The following is a 15,797-nucleotide window of genomic DNA, read 5'->3' as shown; positions in this document are numbered from 1 at the left end:
TTCAATGACATAGAATCCTGAGTGGAGCAAAACATTAAAGCACATTTAAGCAATAAAATAATTAATGGTAGGCAATCACAAACAGAGATTTACAGTGAATCCCAAGGAAAAGAATGCTTGAATTTAGAGAAGTTTTTTTAAAGAAAGAAGCAGCAGCAAAATGACTTTATCATAGAAAATAAGCACCAGCACAAATACACTGAGGGATTTCATCTGGCCCCTGTGTAGCTCCTTATCAAATGACTTCTGGCCCTTTTCTTTTCAACAACCAGAGGTTTTAATTAGGCACCTCAGAGAAAAATGCAAAAGTCTTTAATGACATTCTAGTTCCTCCCAGTGTATACAGCAACAGACCCTTCCATACTTCTCCCCTCATTTACCTCAGCAGCTTACAGGCAGTTGGGAATGCTCTAGTAGTGGGCAAGTGGGCATAGAGTCTGCTGTGGTTCATGTGGGGATTAAGGCCACATCTACACCATACGTTTAAAGCACATAGCTTCCCCCAAAAGAATGATGGGAACTGTAGTCTGTTAAAAGTGCTGATCATTGTAGCTTTGCAAAGGTTAACTACAGTTCCTAAGATTATTTGGGGGCAGCCATGTGCTTAAATGTGCTTTAATGTAAGGCGTGGATATGCTTTCTGTGTGAGAAGTCCTTTCTTTACCCGAGTCTCAGAAGGTGAAACCACTAGTTCACTTTTAGGGGTTCCTTGCTTTGAGGTGTTCACCCTGGTGGATTTGCCTGTTTTCGATCACACTGGGAGAGCAGCAGTGTTGGAGAAATATCTGTGTAGAATGTTTTCCCATGACATTTCTGAAAACTGTCTTGACAAATCCTGAGATGATCTGCTTGCTCTTATTTTCTGGAAGTGATGAAGAAGCAAATAGCATGGTCTCTTACGGAACAGCTAGTCATTCTCAGCAGAAATTCTGCTTTGCCTCTGAAAAATTTTGCAGAAGACAGTGTCTTTCAAAATATGTGATTATGGCTGGAGACAGATGATGTACCTTATGACAAGTGGCACATTCAACAGCTAGTATTTTGATTAGAATTGATGCAACCACAGACATTTTTTCAATTATATGTATGTCTCTGCTGCATAAGAGATTAGTTTCCCATTTTGAAACAAATAACCTCCTCTCTCCTTGCTAAACAGCAGTTTCTGTCCTAAGTGACATTGTGATTTGATACTTTTATCCTTAAGCATGACCATGGCCAAAAAAGTGGCGGATGCAAAAATGGTCTTGGGTTCTTTGGTGGATTTTTGTAAAATACCGGTAATCTGTCTTTCTGCTAATTCCACTTTTTGATATGATGGAAACCTGCTCCTCCCCCCCCCCCCGGCCCACGTCTGTGGGCATCATAGCTTTGCAATCAAAGTCACAAGCCCTTAGAGGTTCTGTTTTTTAAATGGAAAATTTAAAAGAGAAGGAAATGGATGGAGAGAGATAAATGCCAAGTTCAAGGCACAAAGCGGAAACCATTCCATCTGTCCTGGAAGCCCCAATCCATAGAATTCCAGGCCAACAAGATGTTAAAACTCAAATATGTTAAAACTAATACATATGGAGCCATTCCAACACCATATCTCTTTTCCTCTCTTACTACTAACAGCTTGCTGAACATTTCCTTGTCCCCAGCTCAGTTCATTAGCTGTCATCTGTGGCATAGGAGAAACATGATGACATCCACTCTTACTTGATGTAACACTAGGCATTATCAGTGGAAACAAGAAAGAGAAATACTGAACAGCTCTGTAGCTTGTAAAGTCTGATTAGGCCTTCAGACTCAATATTCCAGGTATACTAAGAATTTTGGAATCCCAGAAACAGCCTTTGAAATCTCAAGATGGACTTGAATAATGGTGACATTTGAAAACACAATAAATGTGGGGTCACTGTACAACCTTCCTGATGATTACGTATCGATGTGACATTTTCAAGCTTATTTTTGCAACCTCAAGAGCCAGGAATGAGGCGAGGCAGTTAGATATCAAGGGGAAAATAAAAATAAAGTTTTCAGGCTGATCAAGTTGGCTGTGTATGCTTCAGACCAGAAGCGGGGAACCTTTGTTTCTCCAGACATTGCTGAATTGTAACTCCCATCAGCCATGATCATTTGTCATGCTGGCTGTGGCTGATGAGAGCTCAACAACATCGGGAGAGGCACAGGTTCTCTACCCCTACAGACTATCAACACAACAATAAACACTGTGATCAACATATCTTGCCAGATTTACCTTTTCTTCTTCTAACATCCTCTCCTCTTATGTGTCCTAGGTATCGGAACTGTGTGTATACCTACAGGATTCTACCAAATAAAGAACATAAGCTAGTTATCCAGGTAAGCCCCCGTTTAATGCTAAATATGGCACTTTAGTTTCACATTCTATTGTCTTATATGAGAAATATATCATAAGAGGGAGGACAAGGGTGATGGCAGCTTTAATCCAAGAATATCTGAAGGGCCACAGATTAACCATTCGTGTTGTAGAGGGATCTCAAATATGATACTAACCAGATACAACAGTGAGTGGTGTGTTGGTAAACAAAATGTTGAGGAGTGCAGTGGAAGTGCACTGTTGCCCTGGTGTCAGTAGCTCTAGGTATTTTTATTCACAGTGGATTCCCTAACTGCGGGCGGCTGATTGCCATGGAAATGTTTCCTAGGCTATGCAATAAATGCTGCTGATTGCTCAGGAAAGCCATATGCAGTCTCATTTTACACTCTACTGCACAGCGTGGAATTGGAAGGTACCTTTGAGGTCACCAAGTCTAACTCTCTGCTCAGTGCATAATGCAATGGAGAGCCCATCACCTCCTGAGGCAGTATGTTCTGCTGTGAAACAGCTCTGTCTTCTGCAGGACAGTCTTTCACATGTCATTCTTGCATTGCAGGGAGTTGTACCAGATGACCCTTGGGGTCCCTTCTACATTTCTATAATTCTGTGATTGTAGAAAGACTGCTATCATGGAATCACCCAGTTGTGGTGACTCATGCATTGGTAACCTCAAGACTTTATGACTGGACAAAATGCTGCAGCTGGATTGTTGATGGGGAGAGACAATCACCAGCACATAAAAGCTTGCACTGGCTGCCCAGATGTTACCAGGCCAGGATCAACATTCTTGTATAAATTAACCAGGCCCTTAATGTTATGGATGCAGGGTATCTTAAGGGACACCTGTTCCTGATCTACTGAGATCAGTCTCTGATGGTGGTCTCCCATGGCTCAGGTGCACAGCTCATAACTACCAGAAGCCATGCATTCAGTGAATTAGGCCCAAACTCCCAACTGAGATTTGACAGCAGGGACCCTCCTTGCTGACCTTCAGGTGAATGACTAAAACTTTCTTGTTCCAGCTGGCATTTTAAGGTAGTGTTTGGTCTTGTGATAATTCTTTATTGCCTTATTCTCCCATTTTCTGTGGATAATTTTTTATGCATGCCACTTAGAAATTCAAATAGTTCAGCAGTATATAAATGTCTAAAATAAATAAATGTCAGCCTATAAACTTCTCTTCTCTGGGCTAAACACACACAATCCTTTCAACCATTCCTTGTAGAACCATCCACAATCCTACCTTTTCCCCAACATGGGACATCAGAAACCACTGACTACACTTGGCCTCTGATTTCCAGATGGAGTATTTTCCTCCCTTTGGGGAAGGCCTCATTTATAGTCCAGCTTTTCTGCTCAGTGAGTCTTCTGGGGGAAGGAGAAGGCCTGAGGCGCATCCTAAGGGCAATCCCATACTGTGATTGAGTATAGGGGGAAATTATATGATTTATTTATTTTTTAATTTCAAGCATGACAAAGTTGCAGATGTCTGGTCCATTTATGTAAGATGAGAAACTACTTTACTTGTTGCCATGCATCGTTCTTCTTCCATCATTTGACCTAAAGCAGGGATGTGACTGGGCTGCTCATACACTTGAATGCTGGGCCTTTTATGCCCAGCATTATTTATAAGTGCTTCATTCATCCAATGTCGTCTAAGGATATCCTTCCCATAACTGGCATAAAAGGGCTCTGATTTTGCTCTCCTTCAGCACTTCCTGACCTCAAGATTCCACGGTAGTTTCTGGCCTTGCACAGACTGATGAAAGCTTTGCGCATCTGGTCACTTTTTTTCCTGCTCTGCCTATGAGGTCGGGACTCTGTGTAACAGGAAATCGATGACACACAGTGCGTAGTTCAAAAGCAGCCCAGCAACTGTGACTCATTGCTCACTAGATGAAGCTGAAACTGTAGGATGCTTATCCGTTCTTATCACACTAGAAGCTATCAGCTTGCTGGAGAGTTGATGGGGCCTGATAAACATGAAGGTGCTTTTCCTGTTGGAGTCCCCACTGAAAACATAAGAACTGTGCTGCACAGGGCCAGGCTGCAAGTCGCATTGTAATAAATGGAGCTTGTGTTCAGAACCTATTTGGATATCACACACACACACACACACAGAGAGAGAGAGAGAGAGAGAGAGAGAGAGAGAGAGAGAGAGAGAGAGAGGAGTTTTCCAAATGAATAACTCAGGTTTAGGCGCACTAATTCCAATTATGTAAAAAATAAATAAATTCAATCCCATGCCTCTCCACAGGGAGGTAAGAGCACAGAAGCATAGAATTAAAGAGTTGGAAGCGACCACTAAGGTCATCATCTTTTTTGCCCAGGGTGGGGCTCAAGCCCACAACCCTGAGATTAAGAGTCTCATGCTCTACCAACTGAGCTATATAGCCACAAGCTAAAGAGAAAGATAGCATGATGCTAAAGCTATGAATTCAGCCATTGTAACTAATGTTTTATGAGAGTCCTGGAAGGGTCTTGCAGACATATCAATATTAGCTTCCACTAGGTAGGATGCCAGAGATTGGACATGGGACCTTCTACCACTGAGCTATGGCCCTTCCAATTTATTAATTTTAGTATTTTTAAACTTTAAACTTCCTTGGGTACCTTAGCAGACAGGTAGTATACAAATGGAATAAACAAACCAACAAACCAAAATACATTAAAATATAAAACATACAGAACATAACTTACAAAACAGCTAGAAAATTCTGCTCCTGCCTAAGTAAAAAGATTCAGTCAACAATCAAACCAGTTTCCCCCACTCCTTGTCTGTGCAGATATATGTAGTATATTCCCCTAGTATGATTAGTATGGCAGCTTGGAATTGATCCTGTATTTCCTGCAACTGGCCTTGTCACTGATGTCATAGACAGAATATTATTTTATTTTCCTGTGCAAATGGGACACAGTGTCAGGTCTCCAGTGTCAGTTCTATGTGGAAATGGGAATAAGGGCTATACTGGGAAGTGTGCCAGTTCGTGCACTGGAATTTTTGCCAGTCCACCCTCCCTAGCTTGCTGTTCTAACCATCTGATAATGACCTTAGGAAGCTATCCTTCCATTGTTTAAAAATTATGTGACCTATCCTGCACACAGCTGATGGCTGTTTGACATGAGATAATGTAGGGCTGCCATATGTCCAGAATTTCCTGGACATACACAGAATACTATGGTCAAAAGCAGTGTCTGAGCGGAAATCAGCTATATGTCCACGAAATTCCAAACATATGGCAAGCCATGTTGACAGTGCCGTTTTTGCCGATTCTCGTAAATAATAGTTCAAAATACAGTGGTACCTCGGTTTAAGAACAGTCCAGTTTAAGAACGATTTGGTTTACAATCTCCACAAAACCAGAAATAGTGTCTTGATTTGAGAACTTTAAATCGGTCTAAGAACGGAATCCGAAGGGTGGAAGAGCACTGGTGGCGAGAGGCCTCATTAGGGAAAGCATGTAAGGGAAAGGGAAACCGTTTAAGAACGGTTTTGGTTTAAGAACGGACTTCCAGAATGGATTAAGTTCATAAACCGAGGTACCACTGTAGCTCGAAGGCTTTTTGAAATATGGCAGCCCTATGGAACCTTACAGCATGTAGGAGCAGTAACTGAGTTGGCTCACACAATTATTATTTGTTAATACAAGTAGTTTTGATTCTCTCCTGTCACACCTTCATGGTGACAAATATAAGATGGTGCCCAGGCAAGCAAGAATGCTGTCTGTACCAATTCCATTTCACAATATTTGCCCATATGAGCACAAACACCTGGAGACAACTCTGGTATGCTCCCAAAGGGAGCCCGAAGCACTGTGTTAAGCAGTTTCATATTTTCAGTATTGAAACCCAAGTTCATTCAGTTTTCAGCTTGTGCGTATTGGCATTCTGTTCCATCATTTTTGGAAATGTCACATTTGAAAGCCTTTTTACGCAGCCACCAGTTAAGCACAATTGCTTACATGCAGGAGAACTGAACTGAGTGCAGAAAGTCACCTGCTCACAGCAAGACCAAGAACCCCTGGCTTATCTCTCTTGCGTCCTGGGGAAAATAGCCATGTAATAGATGAGTAGGATCCATCCCTCTGGTGGGTGATGCACAGTTCCATAGAAGAACATAGTGAGCTGCTAATGGCCAAAGAGAATGCATGGCTGAGTTTGGCTTTTAAAGATTTGCACGACCCAAGGCAGGAATACAAAGAGGATTGCCTTTCTCCCCATGAGCCTGTATGTCAGTTGGGGATAGATGGATCAAATTGTTTGCATTCTGTGTTACTTCTGCATACACTCCATCATAGGTCTGTTCCACCCTGGGTTTGGTGGGATTTTTTTTTAAGCACCAAAAATGCATTAAAATTATATGCATTTTCTACACTTTTTTTTTTTTTTTTGCTGAGAATTGTAAGGATACCCCTATTCACTCCCCAGAGCTATAATTCTCAGAGTGCTTTAACAATCGACCCCTGGGAATTCTGGGAACTGTAGCTCTGTGAGGGGAACAGAGCTACAGTCTTAACAAGCTACAGTTCCCAGAATTCTTTGAGGGAAGCCATGACTGCTGAAAGTCATGGAACAGTGCTTTAAATGCACGGTGCAGTTGGGGCCTAGGGATAGATATACAAAAGAAAAGAAAACCTTGCACAGCTCAAACAATCCTGGTTCATGTAGATTTAGGCTGCTGTTTCAGTATGACAATCTTGCAATAATAACCTCTGGATACTGACTGTGTAAATAATCTCAAAGTGCTTTCGGAAGATGCTTCTGTCTTTTAGGAGATTCAATTTATTACATATGTCACTGTGCATTACAGCTATTGTTACTACATATAAATCTTTTCATGTCTTGCATTTAGGAGTTCAGATTAACAGCATGCCAAAAAAACCACCCCACTGCTATTTTAGCTTTTGAAATGACAGAACCGCTTGAAAACGCAAAGAGTGGTGTTACTTGTCTTTATGCCAACACTTGTTGGAAAGAGGAAGTACCATGTGTTATTTAATTACAGTATGTTTTTTAAAAATTAATTACCCATTCCCTAAGTACAGTATTTTAGACAATGTCGGCATGGTATGTTCCGTAAATGCTGTGCACTTGTACTATAATGCATATGTTGGCAGATAATTATTTTTCAACTACACACATAGTCTCCTGCATAACTGTTTTAGGGCATACACAGAATAGAGTGTTCTAAATAGCTTATTTTCAAATTTTAGGTGCTTATCAGAAGCATGCAAGCACCCATTTTCCTGGTAACCCAGGGCAACTAGAACATTTCAATAAACAACGGGATGTTGTTTGGAAACCTGTGAAAAACATTTATTTTAAAAGCAAATTTCTGGCATTTATGAATGGGGAGGAAATGCAGTGTGTACCACTAACAACAGCTGCATATGGCTACCCCTTGGGCATCTCTAATGTCAGGAAAAGGAAAGGCAGTGATGGTAATCGTCAATATTAGAGAAACCGTGAAAAGAGAAATTAGCTAAGATATATATTCTACATGATGTACTCTTAACAGGAAATTTGAAAATGATAGAAGATTATGACATGCAATTTATTTTAGTAGAAAACAATGGTTTGTATCCAACAAAATCCTCCCGCTAGCAAAAAAACCCCATGTGTGATGGGACTTCTCCCTCTCCATTCTCCATACATGCACCCCACACCCCAGATTTGCTCCAGAGGGTTGGAGGAACCACTAGAATAGAATTCTCTGGAGAGGGGGTGGCATGGGAAGAGGAATGGGAGAGGAACTCCTATTGTGCAGGTAGAAATCATTGCAGTACAGCTTCGTTGCACACCATCCTGTGAACATGATTATTATGAATAACTGAAAAAATAAAACAGCACCAGCATTGATAGATTAATGTGACTGCCTTTAAATTATGTCCCCAAACAAAATCAAAAGGGAGTTTGTTGCATTCTCTATCTTTCTCTAAGATCTCAATGGCTTGTGTCTTCAATATTGTGTTCTATAAGGACTTAGGAATAAGAGTGTCCCCACCGCCATTGCACCCAAATAAAACCAAAACCCAGGAACTGATACCTTAAAGAAACACTTTTTGCATTAAAAAAACAAACCCCTGGAGCTGAAGAAAATTACCAACAAAAGTGTTATTTATAGACCTTTTTATCACTCAGTGCTATTGATGAAGGCTTGAAGCAGTGGAGGGGAACATCAGGGGTCTGATGTGGCCCTCCAAGCCTCTCGATCTGGCCCTCGAGACTCTCCCCTGATCATGTCTCATCTCTCTGGGCAAGTCACCATCCCTGCTCTGTGCTCTTACCTGGCTAGAATGTATATTTGAACTGTGATAATACATTTTAACTTGTCTGGATGGGTGACAGAAACCTCTGCGTGGCTAAAAGGTACTAATGTTCAAAGGTGGGAGGCACACCTGTTGCTCAGACCACTTTTTGCCTCTGGCCTTGCCTCCCACGGGCATCTGCCCTTTGGAAGGGAGGGAATGCAGCTCTGAGACTAAACCAGGCCCAGATTAAATATGATGTTAAAATGGAGAAGGGCTGTAGCTTAGAGGTATGGTATATGTTTCATGCACAGAATGTCCAGGCTTCAACCCCAGCATTTCCAACTAGGGCTGGGAAGGTCCCCATCAGAAAACCTTGGGAGCTGCTGCCAGTCAGTGTAGACAGTACTAAGCTAAATGGATCAGTGGTCTTACTGGTATAAGGCAGCTGCCTATATCCATCTAGGAGTCTTGGTGGACCACAAACTTGAAAAGAGCCAACAGTGTGACTCGGCAGCTAAAAAAGCCAATGCAATTCTGGGCTGCATCAATAGGAGTATAGCATCTAGATCAAGGGAAGTAATAGTGCCACTGTATTCTGCTCTGGTCAGACCTCACCTGGAGTACTGTGTCCAGTTCTGGGTACCACAGTTCAAGAAGGACACTGACAAACTGGAACGTGTCCAGAGGAGGGCAACCAAAATGGTCAAAGGCCTGGAAACGATGCCTTATGAGGAATGGCTAAGGGAGCTGGGCATGTTTAGCCTGGAGAAGAGGAGGTTAAGGGGTGATATGATAGCCATGTTCAAATATATAAAAGGATGTCACGTAGAGGAGGGAGAAAGGTTGTTTTCTGCTGCTCCAGAGAAATGGACACGGAGCAATGGATCCAAACTACAAGAAAGAAGATTCCACCTAAACATTAGGAGGAACTTCCTGACAGTAAGAGCTGTTCGACAGAGCCACTTCCGGCCTGCCCAGGAGGTGGGGTTGCGGGCTTCACGCCCACCCCACATGAGCGGGGGCTGGTCGCAGCCCCCGCGAGAGCAGGGGAATCCTGGTCGGGTCTGCCCCCCCCAGCCAGCCAATCAGCTGGCTGGCTGGGGGGGGCATGGCCTGCCCTATTTAGGGCCGGCACGGAGGGGGCTCACCCTCTTTTCGCCGGCTCGCCCCCACGTTTTCCCACCCTCCCTCCCTTTAACTAGGCTTAGGTAGGTCTTTGACTTTGCTATGGACTTCAGTCTGTCGCCGCAAGGGGCATGGTAGGAATTTTTCCCAATTGGCGATTTCTGGCCTTTTGGTTTTTCGCCTACCTCATAGCAACTCGTCACAACTTCTCGGCATTGGCGGTAGGCATTGGTAAGAAGGGGTTAAGAGGATGTGGGGGGGGGAGGAACGCCATCACCTCCCCCCAGCGACCGAAGGGTGGTCCGTTAAAGGACTCCGGGGGGCGTGGCCCTGTCCGAAGCCTATGGAGGTGAGGGCCAAAGGCACGCCCCAGAGCGGTGACCCGGGGGAGCTCCTAGTCGACGTGCCTTGGCAGGAGACTCCCCCGATATAAGGTTAACCCTTCCCCGTGTCTCCAGCAAATGGGCTGGAGCCGGATAGTCGTTAGGACCAATGCCTAAGCCAATGCCTCTCATTCCTGAAATTCAATAAAGTTGTGGCCTAATTCGCCCAATTAACCTTAAATTATGGTGTCTCGTGTCTTTATTTATCCTGGTGGGGGGCGGGAACTCGCCACGCAATGGAATTTGCTGCCAAGGAGTGTGGTGGAGTCTCCTTCTTTGGAGGTCTTTAAGCAGAGGCTTGACAACCATATGTCAGGAGTGCTCTGATGGTGTTTCCTGCTTGGCAGGGGGTTGGACTCGATGGCCCTTGTGGTCTCTTCCAACTCTATGATTCTATGATTCTATCCCTCTCTAACGTGAGCATTTTTTTTAAAAAAATGCAAGTATTCATCACAGCTGGATCCTAGGAGCACTGGGTGCCACAGTGGACAGGGAGGAAGAGTTTAACTCTTACCAACCCACACCCTGGTTATGGTCCCAGTTAAAATCACATTCCCCCAGCCCCTGGTGCTGTTTTTGCACTGTGAGGAAACATCGTGTTTAGTTTTATCCCAATTACCATGAACAGCAGAGGAGGTGAAAAATGCTTCCCGTTTGTGCCCACTTCAGGTTGTACATGCAGGTCGGGGGTTCATATGACAGACTTTTCCTGCATACAAAAATCCCCTCCCTATCAAAAAAATAGATGTCAAAGGAAAGGTTTCTAGCCTAGACTTCTTTCTAGAAAGCTAGGTTTCTATCTAAAGGGACATTTTCGAGCACTCAGCCATGAGAACTGGCACCTCCAGTCTACAGTGGTACAGCCCAGAAACAGGTTTACCTCATCTGCTGTTAGTGAGAACTTTTGTAGAAACATGAACATGAGATTTCGACACATTGGCTTTTAGGAACAGCTAAACCTCAGTACAAGTAATGAGCACAGCTTGCTGTCAGCCACACCAACAAAGCTCACACTCCCCCTGTCATCCTCATTCAGTTCCACTTTCCTTTCCACCCGCAAAGTTGCATTTAAAATAGTCTAAACTTGCGGCTGGCTTGTATTTTGGGAAACAGCTTTTTCTTCCAGCTGCAAGTCCCATCTCAAGGTCACATTACTGTGATAGGCTTCTGGAATTGCTTTGCCCAGAGTGGGTTTCAGGGCTTTTAGATTTAGTAAATGATGTTTACAAAAGCATATCTAGCAGGGGACAGGGGAGCAGGGCCTGCATAACCTTTTCTCCCTCCCCAACAGCTTTCTCTCTCCCAACCCCCCAGCTTCCTTGCTTCACAGGTCCTTCCTTCTCACCCACTCAAACACACACTGAGGCCACACACTCACCAGACTACTAATGCACATGTGCGTTTTTGTGCATGTTCACCCACACATGAGCACTTCCAATCAAATGCTATCTCAGTGTTTCCCACCCACAGTAGGGGGCAGAGCTTGTTGCACCTAGGGACGGCCTGTCCCTTTTAGCCACCTGAGGTGAAACAGGAAGCTGCCATCCCACCGCTGTCCCAACACCACCGAAGGCCCCTCCGCCAAAGCCTCCTTTACATAAGTTGTGGGTGGTGCTTGCAAAGCAGCGGCTATGACAGCTATTTTTGGTGAGATCTCACTTCTCCAGCTCTTGGGGTTCTGCCCAAGGGGCTTACAGAGGTCTAAAGTGCATTCTCTGGCCTGTGGTGCAGTAAGATAATTTTAAACTCAGTGGCCGTACTCAGGGAGGGTTTTTTTTTTGTTTTTTTTACAAGTTAATGTGTATTGCTTCACTTCAGAACGTCGTATGACAGCTCTGCTGCATTTGGGATCCCTCCTGCTTATTCTTTTGAGGGGAAGACCTGACCTCAGTCCTGTCCTGCTCTGACAGCATCGTCTGTGGCAGTTTAGCTACACTCCACAGAGATGATATTTGGGGCCATGGAAACTGGCTGCTAGTGGACACCTCAACATCAACTCCCCACCTCATTCTATTAAAATTTACAGTGCAGGTCTCAATAATACAGAGAGTGTGGAATTCTCCCTGCCATCCATCCAGTGACAAGGGCAGAACCACACCATGCATTTAAAGTACATTCAAAGCACATATCTTTCCCCAAGAATCCTGGGAACTGTAGTTTCCCCCTCACAGAGTTACAGTTCCCAACACCCTTAACAAACTACAGTTCCCAAGATTCTGCGGTGGGGGGCCCATGTGCTCTAATGTGTGGAGCCATGCATTTTACATCTGCACTGAATGGTAGTTTCTGTACCAAAACCCGGTTTGAAGTCAGATTGAAAGGTCTGGATAATCGATAGTGGATCCAGTGAATCAAATGTTGGCATTTGGGGAATTTGGAGGGCAAGCAGTGGCATGTAGAAAAGGGGGGATGTTACATAGTAAGTAGCTGGAAACCTGGGACTGCTATTGAAGAGCTCTTAGTAGGCATGATGTGGTGGAAGAGGGGCATATTGGGAGTGGGCAGGGATGAGGTTTTTTAGTTGCCAATCAGTGGTTCTCCTACTGGCTCCCAGCTCCATATGGCAAATATTCCTATGCATGTCCTAGGTAAGGAGTGTGGACCTTCACAGTTATATAGTGATCCACGCATGGCTAGCCCAGGTAAGTCAGATCACATCCATAACTTACATTTAACGCACATGGCTTTCCCCAGAGAATCCTGAGAACTCTAGTTTGTTACGGGTGCTGGGAATTACAGTTCCGTAAAATACTGTTCCTAGGATTCTTTGATGGAAGCCATGAGCTTTAAATGTATGCTGTGGGTGTGATCTGGCTTACTTGGGCCAGATGACCTTAAAAGCAATTATAGTGAAGCAATTCCACTATATTTTAGTTTGGAAAGCCTGACCGGCTGCTCTGTGTTAGCTTTAAGCCTTATTCTACACATTGAGCAAGTGTGCTATGCCCGTGCATTTGGGCTTGCATTTCAAACATGAGCAGAGGGGGAGAAAAGAGACTGTCTTTTGAAACTGTGATTTTTGACTACTAAAGATAGTGACTCTCATGGACCTCAGCCGTCATCCCAGCTTGCTTTCTGCGGTTGTGCATTTCTCACTTCTGCTTCCACTGCTTGTTTCCATTTCTGTTCCTCATTAAATTTAAAAAAGTAAAAACACCCAGAGCCAGAATCCATGTTGTTCACTTTCCCCCTCAACTTTCCACATTCTTACATAGGTGGGGAAAATATTGATTACATTTAATATAAACCAAGATTTTGCTGCAGCCCTGGCGACACTAATAGCACTTTTTGGTATTTTCACTGGGTCTGTATGGGATAAATATTGTTATGTGCACTCCAGTCTCCAAGCCATACTGAAGAAGGACTGATCTCTGTGGTGGGGGTGGGAATTCAGGGGTGGCTGGTGCACATTGTGACGGGTAGGGTACAAGGCAGGGAGCCCAAACAGGAGGTGGAGCCAGACTCAGGATGTTTTCATATTGTACTTTTAAAGCACAATGATGCCACTTTAAACAGTCATGGCTTCCCCACAAAGAATTTTTGGAACTGCAGCTTGTTAAGGGTACTGAGGGTTGCTAACTTACAAGATGCCTATTCCTGTCACAAAATTACAATTCTCTTAAAAGTCCATCTTGCTTACAGGGAACTCTGGAAATTGTGGGTCTGTGAGGAGGAACAGAGGTCTCCTAACAACTCTTAGCACCCTTAAACTACAGCTCCCATAATTCTTTGGGTCAAGCCATGGTGGTTTAAAGTGGTATTACAGTGCTTTAAATTTATGGTGTGAATGTGGCCTTAACGAGAGAGAGAGAGAGAGAGAGAGAGAGAGAGAGAGAGAGAGAGAGAGAAAGAATAAACTAATTCTAGTTTTGTCCCCGTCCTCTTCCCTTCTACAAGGGTAACACTGAGACTAGGAAGATGATAAGTAGGAAGAAAGGAAGATAGATAGATGGGGGCTGGCTGAGGTTGGTAGAGCAGTACCCTACTTTCCGTAATAGATGGGCTGCTGTTGGAGTGATTGATAAAGGAGACACACACCATAAGCAGATCAAGAATGTGTGCTAGAAAAAATATTGTCAAGGTTAAAATCCCCCAAAGTGCTTTTGCCAACAGTCTACAAGCTATTTTTATGTAGTGATGAACCAATGTAAAGGGGAAAGGGATTGACACTGAAGGTTAAGTAGGGTTAATATTTGTGAACCAGTAATTTCAGAAGAAATGTGGCAAGTTATTTTCACACACTGAAAGCAGCCACTCAGTTTCTACAAGTCTGAGAGACAATTCTTTTAAGGTTTCATATGGATGGTGCCTCTTGGCTACAAAATTAATTACGTTCTGCAGAATGAATGCAAAGATATGATGGAGATGCATGAGTACAAATGCTGACAATTTTCTTTTGTGGTGGGAATGTAAGAGGATCCAAGAATATTGGTGTGAAGTGGCTGAAATAGGAGATTTCTTTTTGGATCCGCTTCCTAGCTTTAGCTCTGGTAATTTTTCTAGTAGGTTGTCTAAAAGAAGTGATGGAGGAAGGGGAATGAAAATGCTAGTACTGTAGTAGTAAATGGAAGCTAAAAGCAGGGGGGGAGAGAGAGAGAATAGGGCGAACCAGTAAATGATTGTGCCAGCAGTAAATGGAAGTCAGCCCAGACAGATTGGTTGCTGCCACAGCACTCTTTTTCCCAGAATAGAAAGATTATGGTGCATAGATTATAAACTTCTGTTTGCTGAAAGCCAGGAAAGGACAACAGTGATCTGATTTAAGGGACAAGGAAGTAAATCCCTTCTCAATGAACTGAAGAAACTGAAACTCTCAAATGAAATGCCTATACAGTGGAACCTCTACTTACAACCATAATCCATTCCGGAGGTCTGGTCATAACTAGAAACGTACATAAGTAGAGGCGCACTTTTCCATAGAAAGTAATGGAAAAGTGAATTGATCCGTTCTAGATGAAAAACACCCCCTAAAACAGCAGTTTAACACAGATTTTACTGTCTAACGAGACCATAGATCCATAAAATGAAGGCAATGATCAATGTACTGTACTATAAAATAAATAAGACAGTATTGTAGATGAAAAAAATAAACATTTAATTTTTTTCTTACATGCACTGAGGCTTACCTGGCTACAAGCTGGGGGTGGGGCAAGGGTCAGTAAAGAGCTGATTCACTTCAGCCAGGGGCACTTTTTTTTCTTGCCAGGCCAGGTTCTTCTCTGGACTTCCTCAGATTAGTTGCTCGGCGGGGTTTGGGGCTGCAGTGAGCCCTGCTGTTCCTCTTGCAGGCAGCACCTCTTCCACAGCTTCGGGGGTGGGATGGGGGCCCTCTCCCCGGCGGCAGAGGCCCCAGTGCTGCTCTGCAGCCGGCCGGGCAAGCTTTGGGCTGCCGGCAAGGCTTCTGTTCATATCTAGAGGAAAGTTCGTAAGTCGAAGCACCTACTGAAGGTCGTAACTGGAATCATACATAAGTAGAGCCGTACGTAAGTCGAGGTTCCACTGTACATAAAGGCTGTTCCATAATCTGTTTGTACCAGAAAATTTTATGGGAAATCTCTACTTTTTCTCCTTTAAGGCATAGGCAAGTGTGAGGGGGAAATGTACGCTGCTGACTTAGGCTGTATCCAGGGAACTGTAGTTTGTTAACAGTTCTTTGGGGGGCAACTAGAATTCCCAGGATTCTTTGGGGGGGTGCTT

The 15,797-nt window shown here is 43.7% G+C and overlaps 1 protein-coding gene across 1 annotated transcript in view; it reads left to right on the top strand.

The window, feature by feature from the left end:
• INPP5D (inositol polyphosphate-5-phosphatase D) overlaps positions 1-15,797 on the top strand; it is a 65,757-nt gene that overhangs the window by 7,300 nt on the left and 42,660 nt on the right. Inside the window, exon 2 of the mRNA XM_053389656.1 lies at positions 2,280-2,343. Coding sequence (XP_053245631.1) covers positions 2,280-2,343 — 64 coding nt within the window. The remainder of the gene's footprint in view (positions 1-2,279; positions 2,344-15,797) is intronic.

This window comes from Podarcis raffonei, chromosome 5 (genome assembly GCF_027172205.1).
Source record: "Podarcis raffonei isolate rPodRaf1 chromosome 5, rPodRaf1.pri, whole genome shotgun sequence".
NCBI lineage: Eukaryota > Metazoa > Chordata > Lepidosauria > Squamata > Lacertidae > Podarcis > Podarcis raffonei.
Note: the sequence above shows the minus strand (reverse complement) of the source record. Positions and strands in the feature narration are given on the sequence as shown.